Source organism: Cricetulus griseus, chromosome 3 (genome assembly GCF_003668045.3).
Source record: "Cricetulus griseus strain 17A/GY chromosome 3, alternate assembly CriGri-PICRH-1.0, whole genome shotgun sequence".
Taxonomy (NCBI): Eukaryota; Metazoa; Chordata; class Mammalia; order Rodentia; family Cricetidae; genus Cricetulus; species Cricetulus griseus.
In genome coordinates, this window is record NC_048596.1 from 163,426,665 (window position 1) to 163,443,539 (window position 16,875).

The window sequence follows — 16,875 nt, forward strand, 5'->3', positions numbered from 1 at the left end:
GAGCTTGAAGTGCCAGTGTTAGTGCCCCTGCTCAGACTCCAGCATGTCCCTCTGACAGTTCCCAAGTGTTTCAGGAGAACGTGAAGTTCAGTGTGCTCCTAGTCAGGCTGTGACACTGGTTCCAGAAGCAGGTACTCACCTTAGAAAGGCCCCAGGAAGAGCAGGCTAGGTCTCAGAGGGCAGATTAAGACAGGGCTGCAGAGTCCTGACCACTGTAAGACCATGGGGACGGAGGTCTTCTGAGGAAAACACAACTACATAGGCCCTATCTCAGCTCAACTCAGTTCATGGAGAAGAGGCAGGCGCCTTGACCTCTCGGCTATCAGAATTGTTCATTCTGTCTCGCACGTTAAACTACCTGCTCATCCTGGCAAAAGTGAGAACATGTATGCCTTCAGCTCTCACTGGAGCACTGATGCCCATATCTCACTCCCTAGCAGAGGCCCAAGTAGTGGGTGACAGAAGCACAGGCAGTATGTATGTATATGTGTGTGTGTATGTATGTACATACATATCCAGTATATCTATATATTCATAAATGTACATGCATAACTAGCATGCAAGCAAATGTATACACACACATGTGTGTGCATGCACACGCACACGCAGGCACACACACAGGCTCACTGGAGCCAACACTTCCAAACTTGGCTCCAATATCTATCTACTGGGTCTGCCTTTCTTCATTAACATCCCAGAGAAACCACTGCCTCCTCTTCCTCCTCTTGAGCTTAGACCACACTAGGGGACATAACACAAGACAGAGCTTGACATTCAAAGCACCTCTTGCCACAAGGCCTTTCTCTAGGGGCCATCCAGAAACACCAGAGTTAAGGCCCAAGGCCTGTGGCCAGGGGCTGCTTCCCCAGCACAGGTCTGGCCAACCTTAGAACAGAAAGAATCTCACCCCAGAAAAAGAAAGAAAAGTGAGGGAGGCAGAGAGGAGCTGGATGGGCCCCCGGGAGGGAGAAGAGTCAGCCTTAGTGTTCATCAGTGTGCTCGAACTCGACATGCACTGAGCAGCCACTGCATGCTAGCAGTGTATACTCCATCCTGACTCCCCTTTCATATCCCACACTAAGGAAAGAGACACTACGGTTCCACGGGCCCTATCACCAGCTCTAAGATCCACATTGTAAGCAAGGGGACTGGGATTCCCTGCTAGTCAGGCTCCCTCAGGAGCTGCTTGTTGAGCTCTCCTTCTGGGCTTCAGGGCCCAGGTGTCTCTAAATAGTCCTGGTCTATGGGAGAGAAAGCTGGTGTGACCTGAGCATGTGCTTAATCCTCCCACTTGGAAATCCGTTAATCTTCTGTAGAAAGGTAAAGGGAGCACCCAGGTGCTCCACCTAGAATGGAGCCGCCCCAGGACCTGCTGAGGTAGTGATAGGTCAGAGGTCTGCCCATGTTGGCTAGAGGTGAATCGATTGTTGTTATTACTTATGAACTGGGGGAGCTAGAAACCTCAATGCTTCACGCTCCAGCCGACAGCATCCTCAGCCCCACAGGAACCCAGTCCTCTGAGATCTGGTTGCTATGGATACACTCCCAAGGGTCCCAGCCTTCCAGCCCCCAAGCCCCTGCACAGCCCCCAGAGTCTGCTCTAACATGAGTGAGTCCTGGGGGAAGCAAGGGGTGGGTGAGCAGACAGCTGGGTCCCTGGCCCCAGGCGTGCCCAGACAGGGGGCGAGGTCCCAGGGGTAATGGCTAGAATGAAGAGGTACCTGGGCTTTGTCTAGATCCTTTCTGCAAGAGGTCTATCTGTTTGGACCTCTGGGCTGGCAGGGGAGGGATTTTCAGTTTGGCACCTTTTGAGTGGACCTGAGGACGGGGAGGGAAAGACCTTGGGAGGGACAGGAACAAGGCTTCCGTCTGCCTCGTGTGCATAGCTGTCCATTCTTGGCTACTGTTTCACCTTTTGGAGTCTGGGGTCCCTCTACCAAAACAGAGCCCCACAGTAAGGCTCTTGCTTACTGTTGTGGAGACCAACCCTATCGCTGGGGGCCAAGAGAGATCTCCCTCATGTAATAAGGGTTTTCCAAGAGAGGTACTTAATGCAGGGCAGATTGGGGAAAGGGAATTCCAAGAGCTCAAGATTTGGAGTAACCCAAAGCAGATTCCTGGCCATCAGGACCCTCAGCAAAATGGTGGGTGGGCAAAAATAGGTGGGTAATCCAGGCTGGGATGCATTCAGAAAGGACAACAGGAGCCCAGCCACACTGCCCCTGTATAAGAACAGAATTGCCCTATATTCCTTTCCTTCTAGCTACATCCCCATGCAGGTTGGATGGGCCACAGAGTGGCTGGGGAGAGTGACAGTCAAGAGTATGAACTGTGAAAACAGTAGGACTTCAAACACCGCCTTTGCCTCTTGATAGCTAAGGCCCGGGAAGCCAAACCCACCACGGATCTGTGCTCATGTCCTTTGTGAAAATGAGTGCTGGGGGGGGTGCTTAGATGACAGTGATCATTACATTCTTCCCTCAGTCATAGTGGACTGTAAGTGGGAGTGACAGCCCAACACTGTCACTCATGTCAGCTTCTGAGCACAGTGCAGAGGTCATCATAGGAAAAATCCACCACTTGGCACTGACAGTCACAGCAGGTTAGGGTAGCTGCAGGGCTACTGGGGCATCTGTAGAAATGCCGTGTTATTTTCCTTTGTCTGAATTACTACCCTAATGTCACCAACACTGTCACATTAAGTACTGCTGCTATGACCCTCTCGGCTTTACAGGAGGACACTGGCCCACAGGGGCCAAACTACAGAAGGTCCTAGGGGAGGGAGATTTGCAGCCTAGTCCTCTAACTCCAGGGATCTGCACTACCCAGGACTAACCAGAGTGCCCCTGGCCAGCCAACGCTCAAGGGGACAGAGCTGGGCAACAAGACCAGTGTCCACACTCTGGTTCTCTCAGAGGTGTCCCACTGACCCTGTTTAGAGGCTCAACTCAACAGACAGGCCATGAGATAAAGGGGTGCCACAGCCTCCAAAGAGAGGCCTCTAGTCCTCCAATTTCCAATGGGTTTCATGGTTCTGTCTATATTTGAGCATGGTTCCCCTAACCAGGTGTCTTCAGGCAGGTCCGTTAGGCTCACTGGGCATCATTAGGCCCACCTATGACATGAGGGCTGGGCAGGAGGTTTTCCTTCACTCTCTCCAGCCCTCTCCCTTTCCCAACCCCAAATCTGTGCTCCTATCCCAAGACAAAACACCTTCAGCAAACACCCCATGTTTCAGCAAGCACCCGTGGCAGGTGGCTTCCCCAGCCTGCCTCCCTATCAATGGCACCAGCAGCAACCCTGGAGGGAGAGGTACCCTTGAGACCTACGTGATACCTTCTCCATCTGGAAACACAACATAAATGTGGTGGGAATTTCTGGCCCAGGCTACCTGACACTCAAAGGCCATGCAGGGTACAACCACCTCAGGTGTTCACCAATCTAAAGCCAAGGTCCTAGTGGGCCCACTGGCAGCCCACACCTCTCTGCCTCTATCAGAACAATATGTTATGAGCCTATGGCTCTCCTAGTTATATAAGTCTCAAAAGTGGGATCCACTCCTGGCTCGCAGATACCTCCAAACATAAGGGATGCTCAGCAGTTAACAGCACTAGCTGCTCTTCCAGAGGGCCTGAGTTCAGTTCCCAGCACCCACATGGCAGCTCACAACTGTAACTCCAGTTCCAGGGCATCTGACACCTTCACACCAATGCACATAAAATAAAGTTAAACAAACAAAAGGGGGTACATCAGACAAATTTGATGACTGCATCAAACAATTGATAATGATGGAATCAGAACCATACTATATCCAGGGGTCTTCCCCACACCACAACTGGACCAGCTACTATGACGCTATATATGATAAGCTGTCAGCAGAGGTTGTAGCAAGCATACACAATCACTGGTATCACTAGGATTTGTGTTACAGGAATCTAAGATTGAGAGCCCAGAGCTGTGAAGTGACTCACTCAAGGAGACAGTGAGCCAGGAAGTCAGTTCACTGCAGATAAATAGCAAAGAAGCCAGGCATCATAAAAGGAAAGTTTACTGTGCATTAACCACTGTGCTGGGCACGTTTGCTGCATTTCACTGGCCCCTCCAAACAGCTCTAGGAAATCAGGATGTTTGTTACTCCCATTGTACAGGTGAGCTCTTGACAAACCAGACCCAGAAAGACAAAAAGAAAGCATGCATGCCACACAGCTGAAGGAAATGCTGACACTGGGAAGAGCTGCCTCTCTGAGTGCTATAAGACATACCACCAAGAAGCACACACACAGGGCTGTCATTCCTGTGAATACCCATTAATCCCCAGGAGAGAAGACAGGAACAGTTGTCAGGATGCACTTACCCGGGGCACCGGTGACGTCTGGGCACCTTTCCGGGGCCCACTGGTCTCTGGTGTAAGATCACGGTGATCCACCTGCATGTGGCTCTCCAGGTCCTCAGCACTCTCGAACTTCACGTTGCATTCAGGGCAGCGGAGGCCAGCACAGGGCCGGTCAGCAGGTTCGGGTGGGGCCAGGCCACCCACCTGTCCATTGGCACTACGGGCCATGCAACCGGCACATAGGCCATAGGGCAGCCCATTGACATCAAGCCTGACCAGGTCCTGCTTGCTACGGAACTCTTTGAGGCACAGGGCGCACTTGTAGAGCTTCTGCAGCCCCTGGCCATTGGGGGAGGATGCAGCTGAGCTGCCCGCCAGCTTTTGCATGTGGAAGGTGCCATGGATCTTGAGCTCCAGCGTGGAGGTGACAGTCTGCATACAGACCACACAGCGGAAGCCAGTGAGGGAGTTTCGCAAATCGGGGTGCATCTGGCAGTGCTCAATAAACTCCTCCTCACTCTGCAGGGGCATCTTGCAGATGCGACAGGTGCCTGTGTCCAGGCTCTTGCTGTGGGTCACCTTGTGCTCAGTGAGCGTCAGCAGCGAGGGGAAGCGCTCGCCACAGATGGGACACATGTAGTGCTTGGCAGGGCCCCGGTGCGTCTGCAGGTGTTCCCGGAGCCCGTTCTCGGAGAAGAAAGTCCGAGAGCACACATTGCATTTGTGGCTGCCCTTGATGAATTCTGCCTTCTTGCGTGAGCCATCATCCTCGCCAGGCCGGATGTTGTGATCCCGAAGCCGGTGGTTCTGCAGCAGCACCTCCATGGTGTAGGCTGCACCGCAGATGTCACAGCCGTACATGGGCTCTGATGCATCCACGTCATCCTCACTAGCCTCGTGGCTGTTTGGTGCCTCGGGGTTCTTGAGCAGCATGCCCTGCAGGTCAGCAGGTTCTGCCTTCTTGGTGGAAGTAGGGGGCACCCCGTTGGTGGTGCCGTTCTCCGCAGCTGCATCGAATACGCAGTGCTTCTCCCGTAGGTGCTTCTCCAGCAGGATGACTGCGTGGAAGGCCTTGCTGCAGAACCTGCAGTTGTACTTCTTGCTGTGTGTGGTGATGTGGCACTGCAGCTCCACCTCAGTACTGAAGGTCTCACCACAGAAGATGCACTTGTGGGCCTTGGCCGGGTTGCCGAGGTGACTGTGTTTAACATGCACCTGCAGGTCGGCCTCCTTGCGGAAGTCCCAATTGCAGGCTGTGCAGCGGTACATCTTCTTTTCGTTGCTGTGCTTCACGGCCAGGTGCACCTGGATGGACACCTTGGAGTCGAAGACCTCCTGACAGAGAGTGCAGTGGTATAAGACGAAGGTGTGCATGTCCAGCAGGTGCTTCTGCAAGTCATCCACTGAGGAGAACTGCTTGTCACAGCTCTCGCAGACGTAGTGGGTGGACGTGGTCATGTAATGCACCGTCAGATGCTGCAGGAGGGACTCCTGAGAGTCAAAGTCTTCTTTGCACTGGGGGCAGGCCTGCTTCCGAAGCAGTAGCTCCAGATGCAGCTTCAGGTGGGTCTGGAAGCTCTCAAAGTTGGAGAACTTGAGGTCGCACTGATTGCAGGGATACTCGCCATTAGAGATGGAGTTGGCACTCCCCGAGAGACGCTGCCGTTTGGGGGAAGACACCTCGACGTCAGAGGAGACCGGGCTCTGCTCTGCCTTGGACTTCTTGCTGTGTGCCAGTGGAATGTTCTTGTGGTTCTCTTTGATGTGCTTAGTGAGCTTCAGGATGGAGCCAAAGATAGGAGAGTTGGTACAGTAAGGGCAGGAGTAGACCTCCATGAAGGACTGTGTAGGCTGCACAACAGGAGACTCCAGCTTAGTGCTGCCCACGCTGCAATGAGCCTGTTGGATGTGCTCAGTAAGGGAGGACTCGGTGAGGAAGCCCATGGAGCACTGGTTGCAGAAGAAAGCATTGTTACCATCGGGAGGGTTGGCATTGGGGCCACAGTGTGAGACTCGAATGTGCTCCTGCAGGCTGTTGATGTCGGCAAACATCTCGGGGCAGTAGTTGCAGTGGAAGGCAGAAATGTTGCCAAATTGCATGACAGGGTAGGCGTGGCTCTTATGCAGCTTGCGCACATGCTCGTTGAGGTTGTAGAGTGTGGGCATGGAGTCTAGGCAAATCTGACACGTGTGGCTCTGCTGAGGTTTATCTGCGTGGATGGTCTTCAGATGGATCTCTAGCACAGCCAGGCTGGTAAAGTCCCGCTTAGAACAATAGGGGCAGCTGTAGACCACCTTGGACCAGCTCTGCCCATCATCCCGAAGCTTCTTCTGCCCCCTCAGTGGCTTCAAGGTGGAGTCTGGCGTGGATCCACGCTCCACAGAGGCGCTGGAGTCAGGTGTAGCACTGCTCATGGAAGCCACACTGCCCAGCACAGGGTCAGGGCTGACACTGTGATTACTAGAGTCAGGCTGCCGGTGGCTGTCCAGGTGGCAGTACACACCCTCCACCGAGGAGAACTGCTCGGGGCACATGGGGCACTTGTGTTTCTGGTTGGCGTGGGCTTGGTGGATATGGGCAAGCAGCGTGCTCTCGTCAACAAAGACCTCAGGGCAGTGGATGCACTGCAGGTCCGCCTTCTCAGAGAGCTGTGGGTGGAGGGTGAGCACGTGCTTCTCCAGCTCCTCTGTCTGGCTAAAGGTGTCCTCACAGTAGTCACACATGAAGTCGTCCTTCTTGGCCTCCTTCTCCGACTTAGCCAGGTGTTCCTTGTTCTTCTTGTGGGCTTGCATGTGGCTCTGCAGAGAGCTGGTGGAGGAGAAACCGCGCTTGCACACGCTGCACTTGAACGGCTTGCTAGAGCTGTGGGTCTTCAGGTGGATCTTGAGGTGGTCGCTGCGGGAGAAAGCCGCCTCGCATTCGTGACAGTGGTACTTCTTGTCGCCGGTGTGCAGCTTGATGTGCCGGTCTCGGCTCCTCTTGTGCTTGAAGAGACGGCTGCAATAGGTGCACTTGAACGGCAGCTTGTCGCTGTGGATCTGCTCATGCCTCTTCAAGTAGCTCAGGCGTATGAAGGACTTGTCGCAGAACTGGCAAGGGTATGGCAGGCCGGTGCCTCCTTCCTCTTCACCGAGGCCGAGGTCACAACCATCTCCGATCATCTGCGTAGGTGACGCAACATCCTTGCTGGAGGGAGATGAAGCCACCCAGGAGAGTTGTGGGTCGTCATCACCATCTGCAGGGGAAGGCAGAGGAGAGATTAGAGGCAATTCCCAGGGCCGCTGGGAAGCAAGGACAGAGCCAGTTTCTCAACAGCTCTCAGCAGAGGCTGTGCAGCTGGCCAGCTGCTGCAGGGGAGGGCTGATGATGGGGCCGGAAGTAAGTGGACATCATACCGGCCTTCCCATCCACAGAGAACACAGCAGAGGGGTAGCAGGGTACTGAAAGGAAGTGTCTTTTTTCTGCAGTGACACCTGTCTGAACCTGGCTGGATGTAATACACCCCCACCAGAGGAACAGCTCTCAGTCACTTCCCTGGTAGGGGGGGAGGAGGGGCAGCCTGGACAAAGTCACCGGAAATGACCTCACAGACCTTGAGTCCCATAGGCCAAAAGGAATCCAAGTCCCCTAATTCCAGCCACATCTGGGAATCAACTTCCAGTGACCCTCAGCCCTTAGCCCCCAGTCTTAAGAAGAATCCTACTGGTCCTTTGGGCACAGGCAAAATTTAGCAAGAACAGAAAATGCCCTTTGTTTTAAGAGTCCCACCATATTCATGGATGGGGGAGTGATGAAGTTAGAAACTGCTGTTTCTGGTAATAGACAAGACAGCAAAGGTGTAAAATTGCACGGCTCCCAACATCCGACTCCAGTATGCAAATGAAGCAAGCTGAGGGCAGAAAGAAGACCTGAGGTACCCAGTCAGCATCCCCAAGGAGTTATCTTCTTTGTTTCCAACCTCGGCTTTGTCCTACTCACCCAGGAGTCTGGGTGATAGCCATAAGGATGGACCAGGCCACCAAAGGTCAGAGCCCAGGGTAGCAGCCCTTCACTCCATCTAAGAGACTCTATGCTCTCTGAGACAAGAGGGACTTCCCTGGCCCTTCCACCTCTGAGGGAGCTAAACAAACCTCGGGGCTGGCCATTTCTGGGAAAACAAAGGCACACAGGACGCAGCAAATAAAGCCAGTGAAGTTCACAAAGCACAGCGGGGGTTGGACAGAGCCAGCACGAGCAGGAATGCGTTCGGAGGCTCAAGTTTCTCATCGAGTGGATTTAAAACTTAATAATGAATGAAACAGACCACAGGCTGCTGCGGGCAGGGGAGAGACAAACAAAAGCCCAGATTCGGCTGTGCTGACCTTGTCTTGTGACCCCGAGGAAAGAGACCAGGGCCCCTGGCCACACTGCCAGCCTCCAGCCAGCCAGCTCAATCCTCAGAAACACCTCATAACATTGCCCCTGACCCACAGGATGAGAAGAGGATAGACAGCCACACACCCAACACAAGCGCGCGCACACACGCGCACACACGCGCGCGCACACACACACACACACACACACACACACACACACACAATCCCCATATCTAAGCACGTGTGTGCTCTCCACACCTTACACAGTTCCCCAAACACACACCTAATCACACACACATGCACCTGCACACTAATTCACAGGTACACTCACCCTTGCTTTAGTGTTGCATGTGTTTATACAGCATGCAGACCAGAGTCACAGCATTCACATTATGGATGCCATACACACTCATGCTTAAACACACACCTTAGACACACAACTAGGCCATCACAGACCCGGGGCTCCTGTACAAGGCTCTCTGTAGTCACACTGCTGGTTCAGTCCACCACAAGAGCTTATTCAAAAAACAAGAGCTGACTGGACCCAGCCCCTCATAACTAGCACTGAGCAGGTCCCTGGCTCCCATCACAGCCTCAGTGCCCACCTCCCAACCCCAGCTTCCAAAGCAAAAAGTTACCCCGGCTGGCACCACGGGTCCAGCTCCGCCTGATGGAGACTGCTCTTCCGTTCTGTGTCTCCCAGCAGCCTCCTCACCTCCAAAGCCCAGCACCCCTAGGAACGCCCTCCTGGAGTGAGGGCACCTTCTCTCCTGGGGGCCTCACATTACAGGCCCTTTGGCCGGGAAGGACGCAGCCGCTACCAGCTTCCTAGATTAGGCGCAGCGGGAGGTGACTTATCCCTTGCCTATTAATTCCCAGCCTTTGCCAGCTGGGCTCTGAGGGGCACAGACAAAGGGACCCAGGGGAAGAGATGGATGGAGCTGGGACTTGCTTGGCCTCTGCCCACTGGCCAGGCTCAACTTGCTTGCCGTTACTTTGACATCTTAGCTCAGAAATACTCGAACTACCACAGGACTCTCCTGTGTGCCCAGCCTCTCTCACCATCAGTGAGGTGGGATCCAGGGCACTGCCACTGTACAGATGAGGAAACTGAGGAGGACTCCAGAAATAATCCTGACAAATAATGAGAGAGCAGTGACAGAGCTGACCCTAGGTCTGCTCATTTTCCAGGCCGGCTTCCCTAGTAGCAGACAACCGAGCTGACCTTCCACAGATTAAGGAGAGGCCACCCATGCAAAGCCCCCAGGGTGGGTAGGCGCCACCCTCTTTCTAGTCCTCCCTCAAGAGGTAGGAAGGAATAGTTCAGGGAGAGGCCACCAACACACAGAGAAGTGTGTTGATGCCTGATGAGCAGAGAAAATGAACAAGCAGGAAGGTGAAACCAGGAAGGCACTCTGCCCTTGGGACAAGCCTGAGCTAGCATAGTCTACAACAGTTCTTGGCTCCTAAAACCTTCCTGCAAACTGATGACCAAAGGGCAGCTACCTATGCTCCTGAGATTTTAAGCTCCCCCAGCAACTCATCCCCACCATGGGTGACTCTCCCAACCTCTGAGACACAGTAAATGCATCTATAAAGAAGACTCTCTGAGAGAGGTAGACGAGGAAATTAATATGAATCCCATTATAGTCCTGTTGGCATGCATGTCACAAACAGGTGCATCCACAGATAGAGCCTACTCAGGACTGCCCCAGGCTGAAAGTGGGAGCCATGGTCAATATCAAACTGGCAAGCAAAGTCTCCCGAGGAAGTGGAAATGGACGCAGCCATAACTGCAAAGCACTACTACAGAGGTGCTGAACTGTATACTAAAATAAGTGACTGCTACAGCATGCAAATTATACTTCTATAAAGCCGGTAAACAAAAGCAGTATTTTGCCAATAATAATTAATTCTAATTAGTACTACTAGTGCTATTTTTAGGAGCTACATTTATCGTTCATGTCCCACACGCCAGCCCTGTACATGTCTATTATCTCAATGAGTCTTTTGGCCTTCACAGCACCCATTGCTGGTGATCTCTAGGAGCACCCTGTGTTTGAGGTGGGGATGTTGAGGGTCAGAGGGGTGAGCGACATGCCCACCACACAAAGCTGGATGCTTCACAGAGTTGATCCCTGCATCTCCCAGTCAGGCAGTATCCCCCACCTTAGGCTAACATGAGTTGCCCAGCCGCCACTACCACACCACCACAAAGGGAATCATGACCTGCCCAGTTGTGCCAAGGTACCCAGAGTTCACTGCTGGACTGACTGCTTGGCTTTATTTTCTGCAAACAAGTTTCAAAGTGAAAAGAGAAGTGCGTTATTCCCCATCAACAAACTGAGCCACTGCTGAGATCATAATCATCCAAAATGAAATGAAAATAAGGCTCCTTAAAATGAAAGGGCCCAATCAGAGGCAAGGGGCATGTTGACATATGAAGGCCCAAACTGGCTGCCCTGCTTAGAGCTGGCTATTCAAAAGTCACTCGGCCCTGGTGGTTCTCTGCCCACCTGCTCCAAGTGTGTTTTGCACTGGGGTATCTAGCCAACAGCACCAGAAGAAAACTAGAGAGATGAACAGGGGCCAGGGCTCCACTGAACTTACATGGACATCAGTAGAGGAAAGGGACACTCCTGTTCCTCACAGTAACAAACACCCTTTAAACAATGTTAGCACTTCCCATGGATAAGCATGACCTCCCATGAGCAAGCATAACTACCCATAAGTGGCATGACCACACACCCTCTGGCAAGAGTGCAGAAAGGGAAGGGAGGAGTATGGAAACAGGGTGAAGGGTATCTTAAGGTTCCTTTCCAGGTGAACAGTCAGTGTTCAGCAACAAGTAGGGTCCAGGAAAGCCTCACTTGCCCAGATTATCTTTCCACCTTTCAAAGGAAGATTTTCTGTGAGCCAGACATTCTTCTGCGACTTCCCATGCATTAATTCAATCCTCAACAGTTCAATGAGCTAGGCATATTATTACTTCATTTCCATTTACAGGAGAAAACGATGCAGAGGCTGCCTTGCCCAGTGCCACCCAGCTGCCAGGCAGTAGAGCCAGGAAACAAACCTACTTAATCCTATTCAATTGGTAGCTTCAATGCTGAGATGGGAGAAATAGTGACAAATGCCAGCCCCTCAGCTGTTCCCTACTCTAGAATAAGCATGGTCAAAGAACAGAATGAGGAGAAAAATTACTTTCAAAATGGAGATTAGATTCATTTGAAAATGACTAATCCGGCAAAGAGGCTTGGAAGGAAATGGTTTCTAGAAGACTTCTGCTGTCTGCTGGAGGAAGCACACACACACACACACACACACACACACACACACACACACACACACACACACACACACACACACACACACAAGCATAAAAGACGAGGAAGTTTTGATAAAAATTCAATTAAATAGAAAGATTAACTGTTCTTTTGAATACATGCCAGGCTTGTTGGTCATACTCCAGAGACTGCCAGGAGGCTAGGTGCAGGGTGTGACCACAGCAAGTGCAACAGCTTACAGCTATAATGGATGCAAACAACGTGGAAGAGCCACCCAGAAAGGCAGGGGCACAGTTCATAGCTGCTCCCATCAGAGAACATCAGGCAGCTAGGATCCAGGAGGGAGGGTAGCCTAGCCCTCAGATCCACAGGAGTGAGCTAAAAGTGATCATCCTGCCATAGGAGGGAGGCATAGGCAAAGGAGAAACTGACCCTCCAGCACTGGGATGAAGAGATAAACCTGCAAAGAACTTTAGCAGAGATCTCTGCTTCAGTAACAAGAGGGATATAGCTGAAGCCTAGGGAGTTCTGGGTCTCCAGGATATTCCCAAGCTGAGAAGTTTCATTGGTGTGAATAAAAAATGCAGTCAGCTGTTGATGTCTGCCATGAGCAAAGGTGCATGGGAACGGAATGGTCTCGAGACACTGAGCAATTGAGTTCCTCCTCTGAGAAAGGCTCCATCCATCCTCAGAGCACTGAGGCTTTGAGGCGGGGTCTCCCAAATCCTGCTGTCAGTGCAAAGACAAAAAGACATGTTCCTGTATAGCTGCACTTAGGTCTGAAGAGGGGTTGCCTGCCAGGTCAGCTCCAGTCCTGGCTGAAATGAGCCCTGCCCTAAGTAGACACAAAGCTGTCTGGGTATGCAGGAGAACCCAACTGTCTGTGTTCCCCAGAGCATGCAAGGCTTGCATGCATGCACCGTAAGGCACACACAAACTGCTTCCCACACACAGTCAGAACTGAAATGAGTGGCTTTCCAGACACAAAAGGACACAATGCAATGTGGACGTCTGAGCATATTCCTGCCTTCCTTCCAAGAAGCTGAGAACCCTGAGGCCTGCTGAAGCAAGAGCACTTGATCCTGGGAGTCTATGGCCCTGGTCCTCGGAGCTGGATATAGCTGAAGCTGGAAGGCCTTAGAGATATCACCATGCCTTCCTGAACCAACAAAAACCCTATACCATGGGTGGCCTCAGCCACCTGCGCCCTTTTCCTGGAACTGCTTTCAGCAATCAGCAATGCAAGTTTGAAGCTCCCAGCACACGACCCTAGTGTTTTCGTGGCTTTCCTGGGTAAATTCAAGAGAAAGGCCAAGCAAGACCAACAAAAGATTCCAAACAGTCTGAGTTGACACACAAAGGAGGGCATTGAACCACTTTCAGGAGCACATGTGACTGATGGCAGTTGTTAACTGTTTGCTTCTTTAACTTAGTGTTTCTAAGATTATGTATGTGCAATTAGGACAGGAAGGAATGGAGACTGGAATCTAGGGGAAGGGTCTTGATACCCCACTCCAAGAAGGAATGTTAACAGCACATTCCCAAGGAACTAGTATCTTCTATCTAGTTCTATTTCTTCAGCATGACTCAAGTCAAGGTCTCCTGTGTGTCATTACAGCCATTCTTGCTCCGCTTTGTGGTGGCAATGGTCATGTTAAATCTAAAGGAAACAGCTACGATATCTTAGACAGAGTGGATCCATCCAATGCCCAGCTGTATCCTGGACAAAGTTAGCCATGGAGGAGCAGCCTGGACTGGGTCTTCTGCCAATCACCCATGAAAGAAGCAAAGGAAGCAGGCTGCCTGAAGAACCAAACTCAGAAGTGGTGCTAAGCAAAAGCAAATGCCTACAAATGTCAACTTCTCAACCTCTTGACTGTATGGATGTGAGGCTCCCATGGTAACCGTAACTCGGGGTGCTGATTAGCTGACCTTAACTTACAGAGCTGGTTCTGGATTATCTGGAAGGCCTCTGGACTCCCCCTGTCTTTAAATGAGTAAAGGGGAGGGGGAAGTGGAGCCAGAGTAACACTGTATGAGAACAAGTCAACCCACTGCCACTGGTGTTGAAGACACGAGTGATGAAATGTGGTGGCAAAAATTCTGCCACCACCTTGGTCTTTATCCTACGGGTCTATCTTCTGACCACCAGAACCATATGGCGACTTTGTGTTGGCTTTTCTTTTTCTTTTTTAATGTATATGAGTGTTTTACCTGCATCCACATTGTTGCACCATTGGGACTTGAGTTATAGATGGTTATGAGCCACCATGTGGGTGCTAGGAATTGAACCTGGGTCCTTTGAAAGAACAATAAGTGCTCTTAACTGCTAAGCTATCTCTCCAGCCCCAAACTTTATGTTGTTTTGAGCTACAGTATACTGTAGCTCAAATATGAGGATTTCTTAGAGTGGCAATAAGAAACAGTACAGCTCTGGGTGGCAGGAGTGGGGTGACACCAGAATAAGCACTAGGCTATAGGAAAGTGACTCAGGAGCTGGACGGTGACCATGAGCTGAAAAAAATCTCAGAGGAATGATTTCTATGTAAAGGGTGGGCAGCCTTGTGCAGGTTAACTGAAATACTGGTATAGGTAACTGTTATTGCAGACTTAGAAGGAAGGGAGCAGCATTTTCCTGAAAACTAAAATCCCCTTCGACAAAACCTAACCCAGCATGAGCCAGGGGCTGGGATACTAGACTTATAAGGATAAGGCTTACCAAGAAGAACTATGCTCTCAGAAACTGAAGGAGAAGGATGCTAGAGACTGGAGAGTCCCCCACTGCACAGGAAAAAGAGCCTACAATGGGAAAACACAAGTGTTTGCTGGGTTTCCTAGTAGAATGTTGAAGGTGATTCCTGGTTTCTTCTTGCAGCTTACAATAAGAAAAGAGAAAGAGACTAAAGACAGAAATGTGAAAAAGGAATCAGGATGCATTCTTGGGAAACCCTCGAATTGTAAAAAGACCATGTGACCTTTACTTTTAGGAAAGCATGCTACAGAGAAACAGCCAAGGGTGTGGCTGTGCATTCTCCTACCATCTCAGGAAAATCAAGAGGTCACTTTTGAGTCACACAGAAGGCTTTTTTAAGAGATGAAGGGTGTGCCTTGCAGACCTTCCCCAAACAAAACAGAGTGTCTTCAAAATTTAGGAGCATTGTCCTTGAGCCATCTCAACAGAACCCAAAGGTAGAGACCGAATTCTCTAGAAAATGCCTCTGAAAGAGCCTCTTGTCTTAAACGGCAATTCCCCATGAAATACACGAAAGCCACAAGGGTCTTGAAATTTTTATATCAGCAGAAACACTGATAGGTTATCCCAACAGGGAGAGAGGAGAAAGGAGAGAGGGAGGGAGGGAGGGAGGGAGGGAGGGAGGGAGAGAGAGAGAGAGAGAAAGAGAGAGAGAGAGAGAGACAGAGAGACAGAGAACAAGATGAAAGATGTCCATCACACTCCCCAAGTCCTACAAACAGGAGCTGAGAGAGTAGAACTGCTCAGCTGCAAACATGCCACCTTTTGTAGATGAAAAGGATGACTCAGAGGGTGGAAGCTCAAGCCCAGAGAGCATGAAGCCATGAGCTATCAGGGATGAGGTCACTAGTGGACCAGGCTCAGGCCTGGCACTATGTAACCATACACAAGGATTTCCTCTCTTGTTGTTTTCTTTACTGTCTTAAAAGACACACTCAGATAGACATGTCTGTAAGGGTCTCAGGGGCTCTAACAGCCAAACCAGTTGATGAAGACTACCTGATTACAGGCACATCAGCAGTGGGTATCTCAGTCTGTGCCCCCCCCCCAGTTTGGATGTTTTTTCCATTCAGGAAATTTTGTTGAATCTGCTCTATAGTCCATGTTTCTTAGGGTGAGGAAAGTACCCACCTACCCTTGGGTTCCTATGGAGTTATCTACCTAACCTCTATTTATTCATTATTATCTGCTTACACTCTAAAACAGCTTTTGGCTAATTTAAAAAAATATTTTGAAAGGAAGAAAAAAGAAAAGAAAGATCCCTTTCATGGTAGGGGTCATGATTACAAATTTTCCCATATTGATAGATTGGGGTATGTCAAAAGGACAAAGGCCCTGCTCACAGAAAGTCAAAAGGCCACAGCAAGAAAAGGAATGGAAGTAGCTGGGGTGGGGGTGGGGGATCTGAGTAACCCATAAACTCACCATGGGCAACTTGGCCCCACTTGAAATCTTTTTTTTTTAAGATTTTATTTATTTATTATGTATATAACATTCTGCTTCCATGTATACCTGCACACCAGAAGAGGGCACCAGATTTCATAAAGGATGGTTGTGAACCACCGTGTGGTTGCTGGGAATTGACCTCTGGAAGAGCAGTCAGTGCTCTTAACCTCTGAGCCATCTCTCCAGACCCCCCCACTTGAAATCTTTTGAATTAGAACTATGATTTCACCAAACATAGCTGCAGCTACAACTTGTCCATCCCTTCCCTAAGGGAATTCAGAGTCTTTCTGGATATGGTATCATCATTGTCCCCAATGAGATTGCAGCAAGGAAAGGCAGGGAGCATTCTCACCTCAAGGTGAAAGTCTGTGGGGAGGAGACAGGCATGCAGAGGCCAGCAGCCTTTGAAAGCTGGGGGAATCACTCTAGGTGTCAGAGGACAGGAACCCCACACCTGCCTCAACACACAGGTACACCAGGCACATAACTCTGAGACTCTTCAGTCCCCCAACAGAATGATGGCCATTACCAGGTATTGCCCTTTCCCATCTAGCTCAGGGTTTGCCAGAATGTCATGGAACAGCAAAGAGCTGCCATCCAGAGCCTTAATAAGCCTTCTAGTTGGGCATTGGTGGCGCATGCCTTTAATCTCAGCACTCAGGAGGCAGAGGCAGAGGCAGAGGCAGGCAGATCTCTGTGAG

General features: G+C 50.8%; 1 protein-coding gene across 3 annotated transcripts in view; it reads right to left on the reverse strand.

Annotated features, from left to right (window-relative positions):
• Window positions 1-16,875, reverse strand: part of Znf423 (zinc finger protein 423) — a 295,757-nt gene that overhangs the window by 116,637 nt on the left and 162,245 nt on the right. For all 3 annotated transcript variants that reach the window (XM_027405520.2, XM_027405521.2, XM_035442574.1), the window contains one exon: window positions 4,355-7,569. In XM_027405520.2, the coding sequence (XP_027261321.2) occupies window positions 4,355-7,569 (3,215 nt within the window). The remainder of the gene's footprint in view (window positions 1-4,354; window positions 7,570-16,875) is intronic.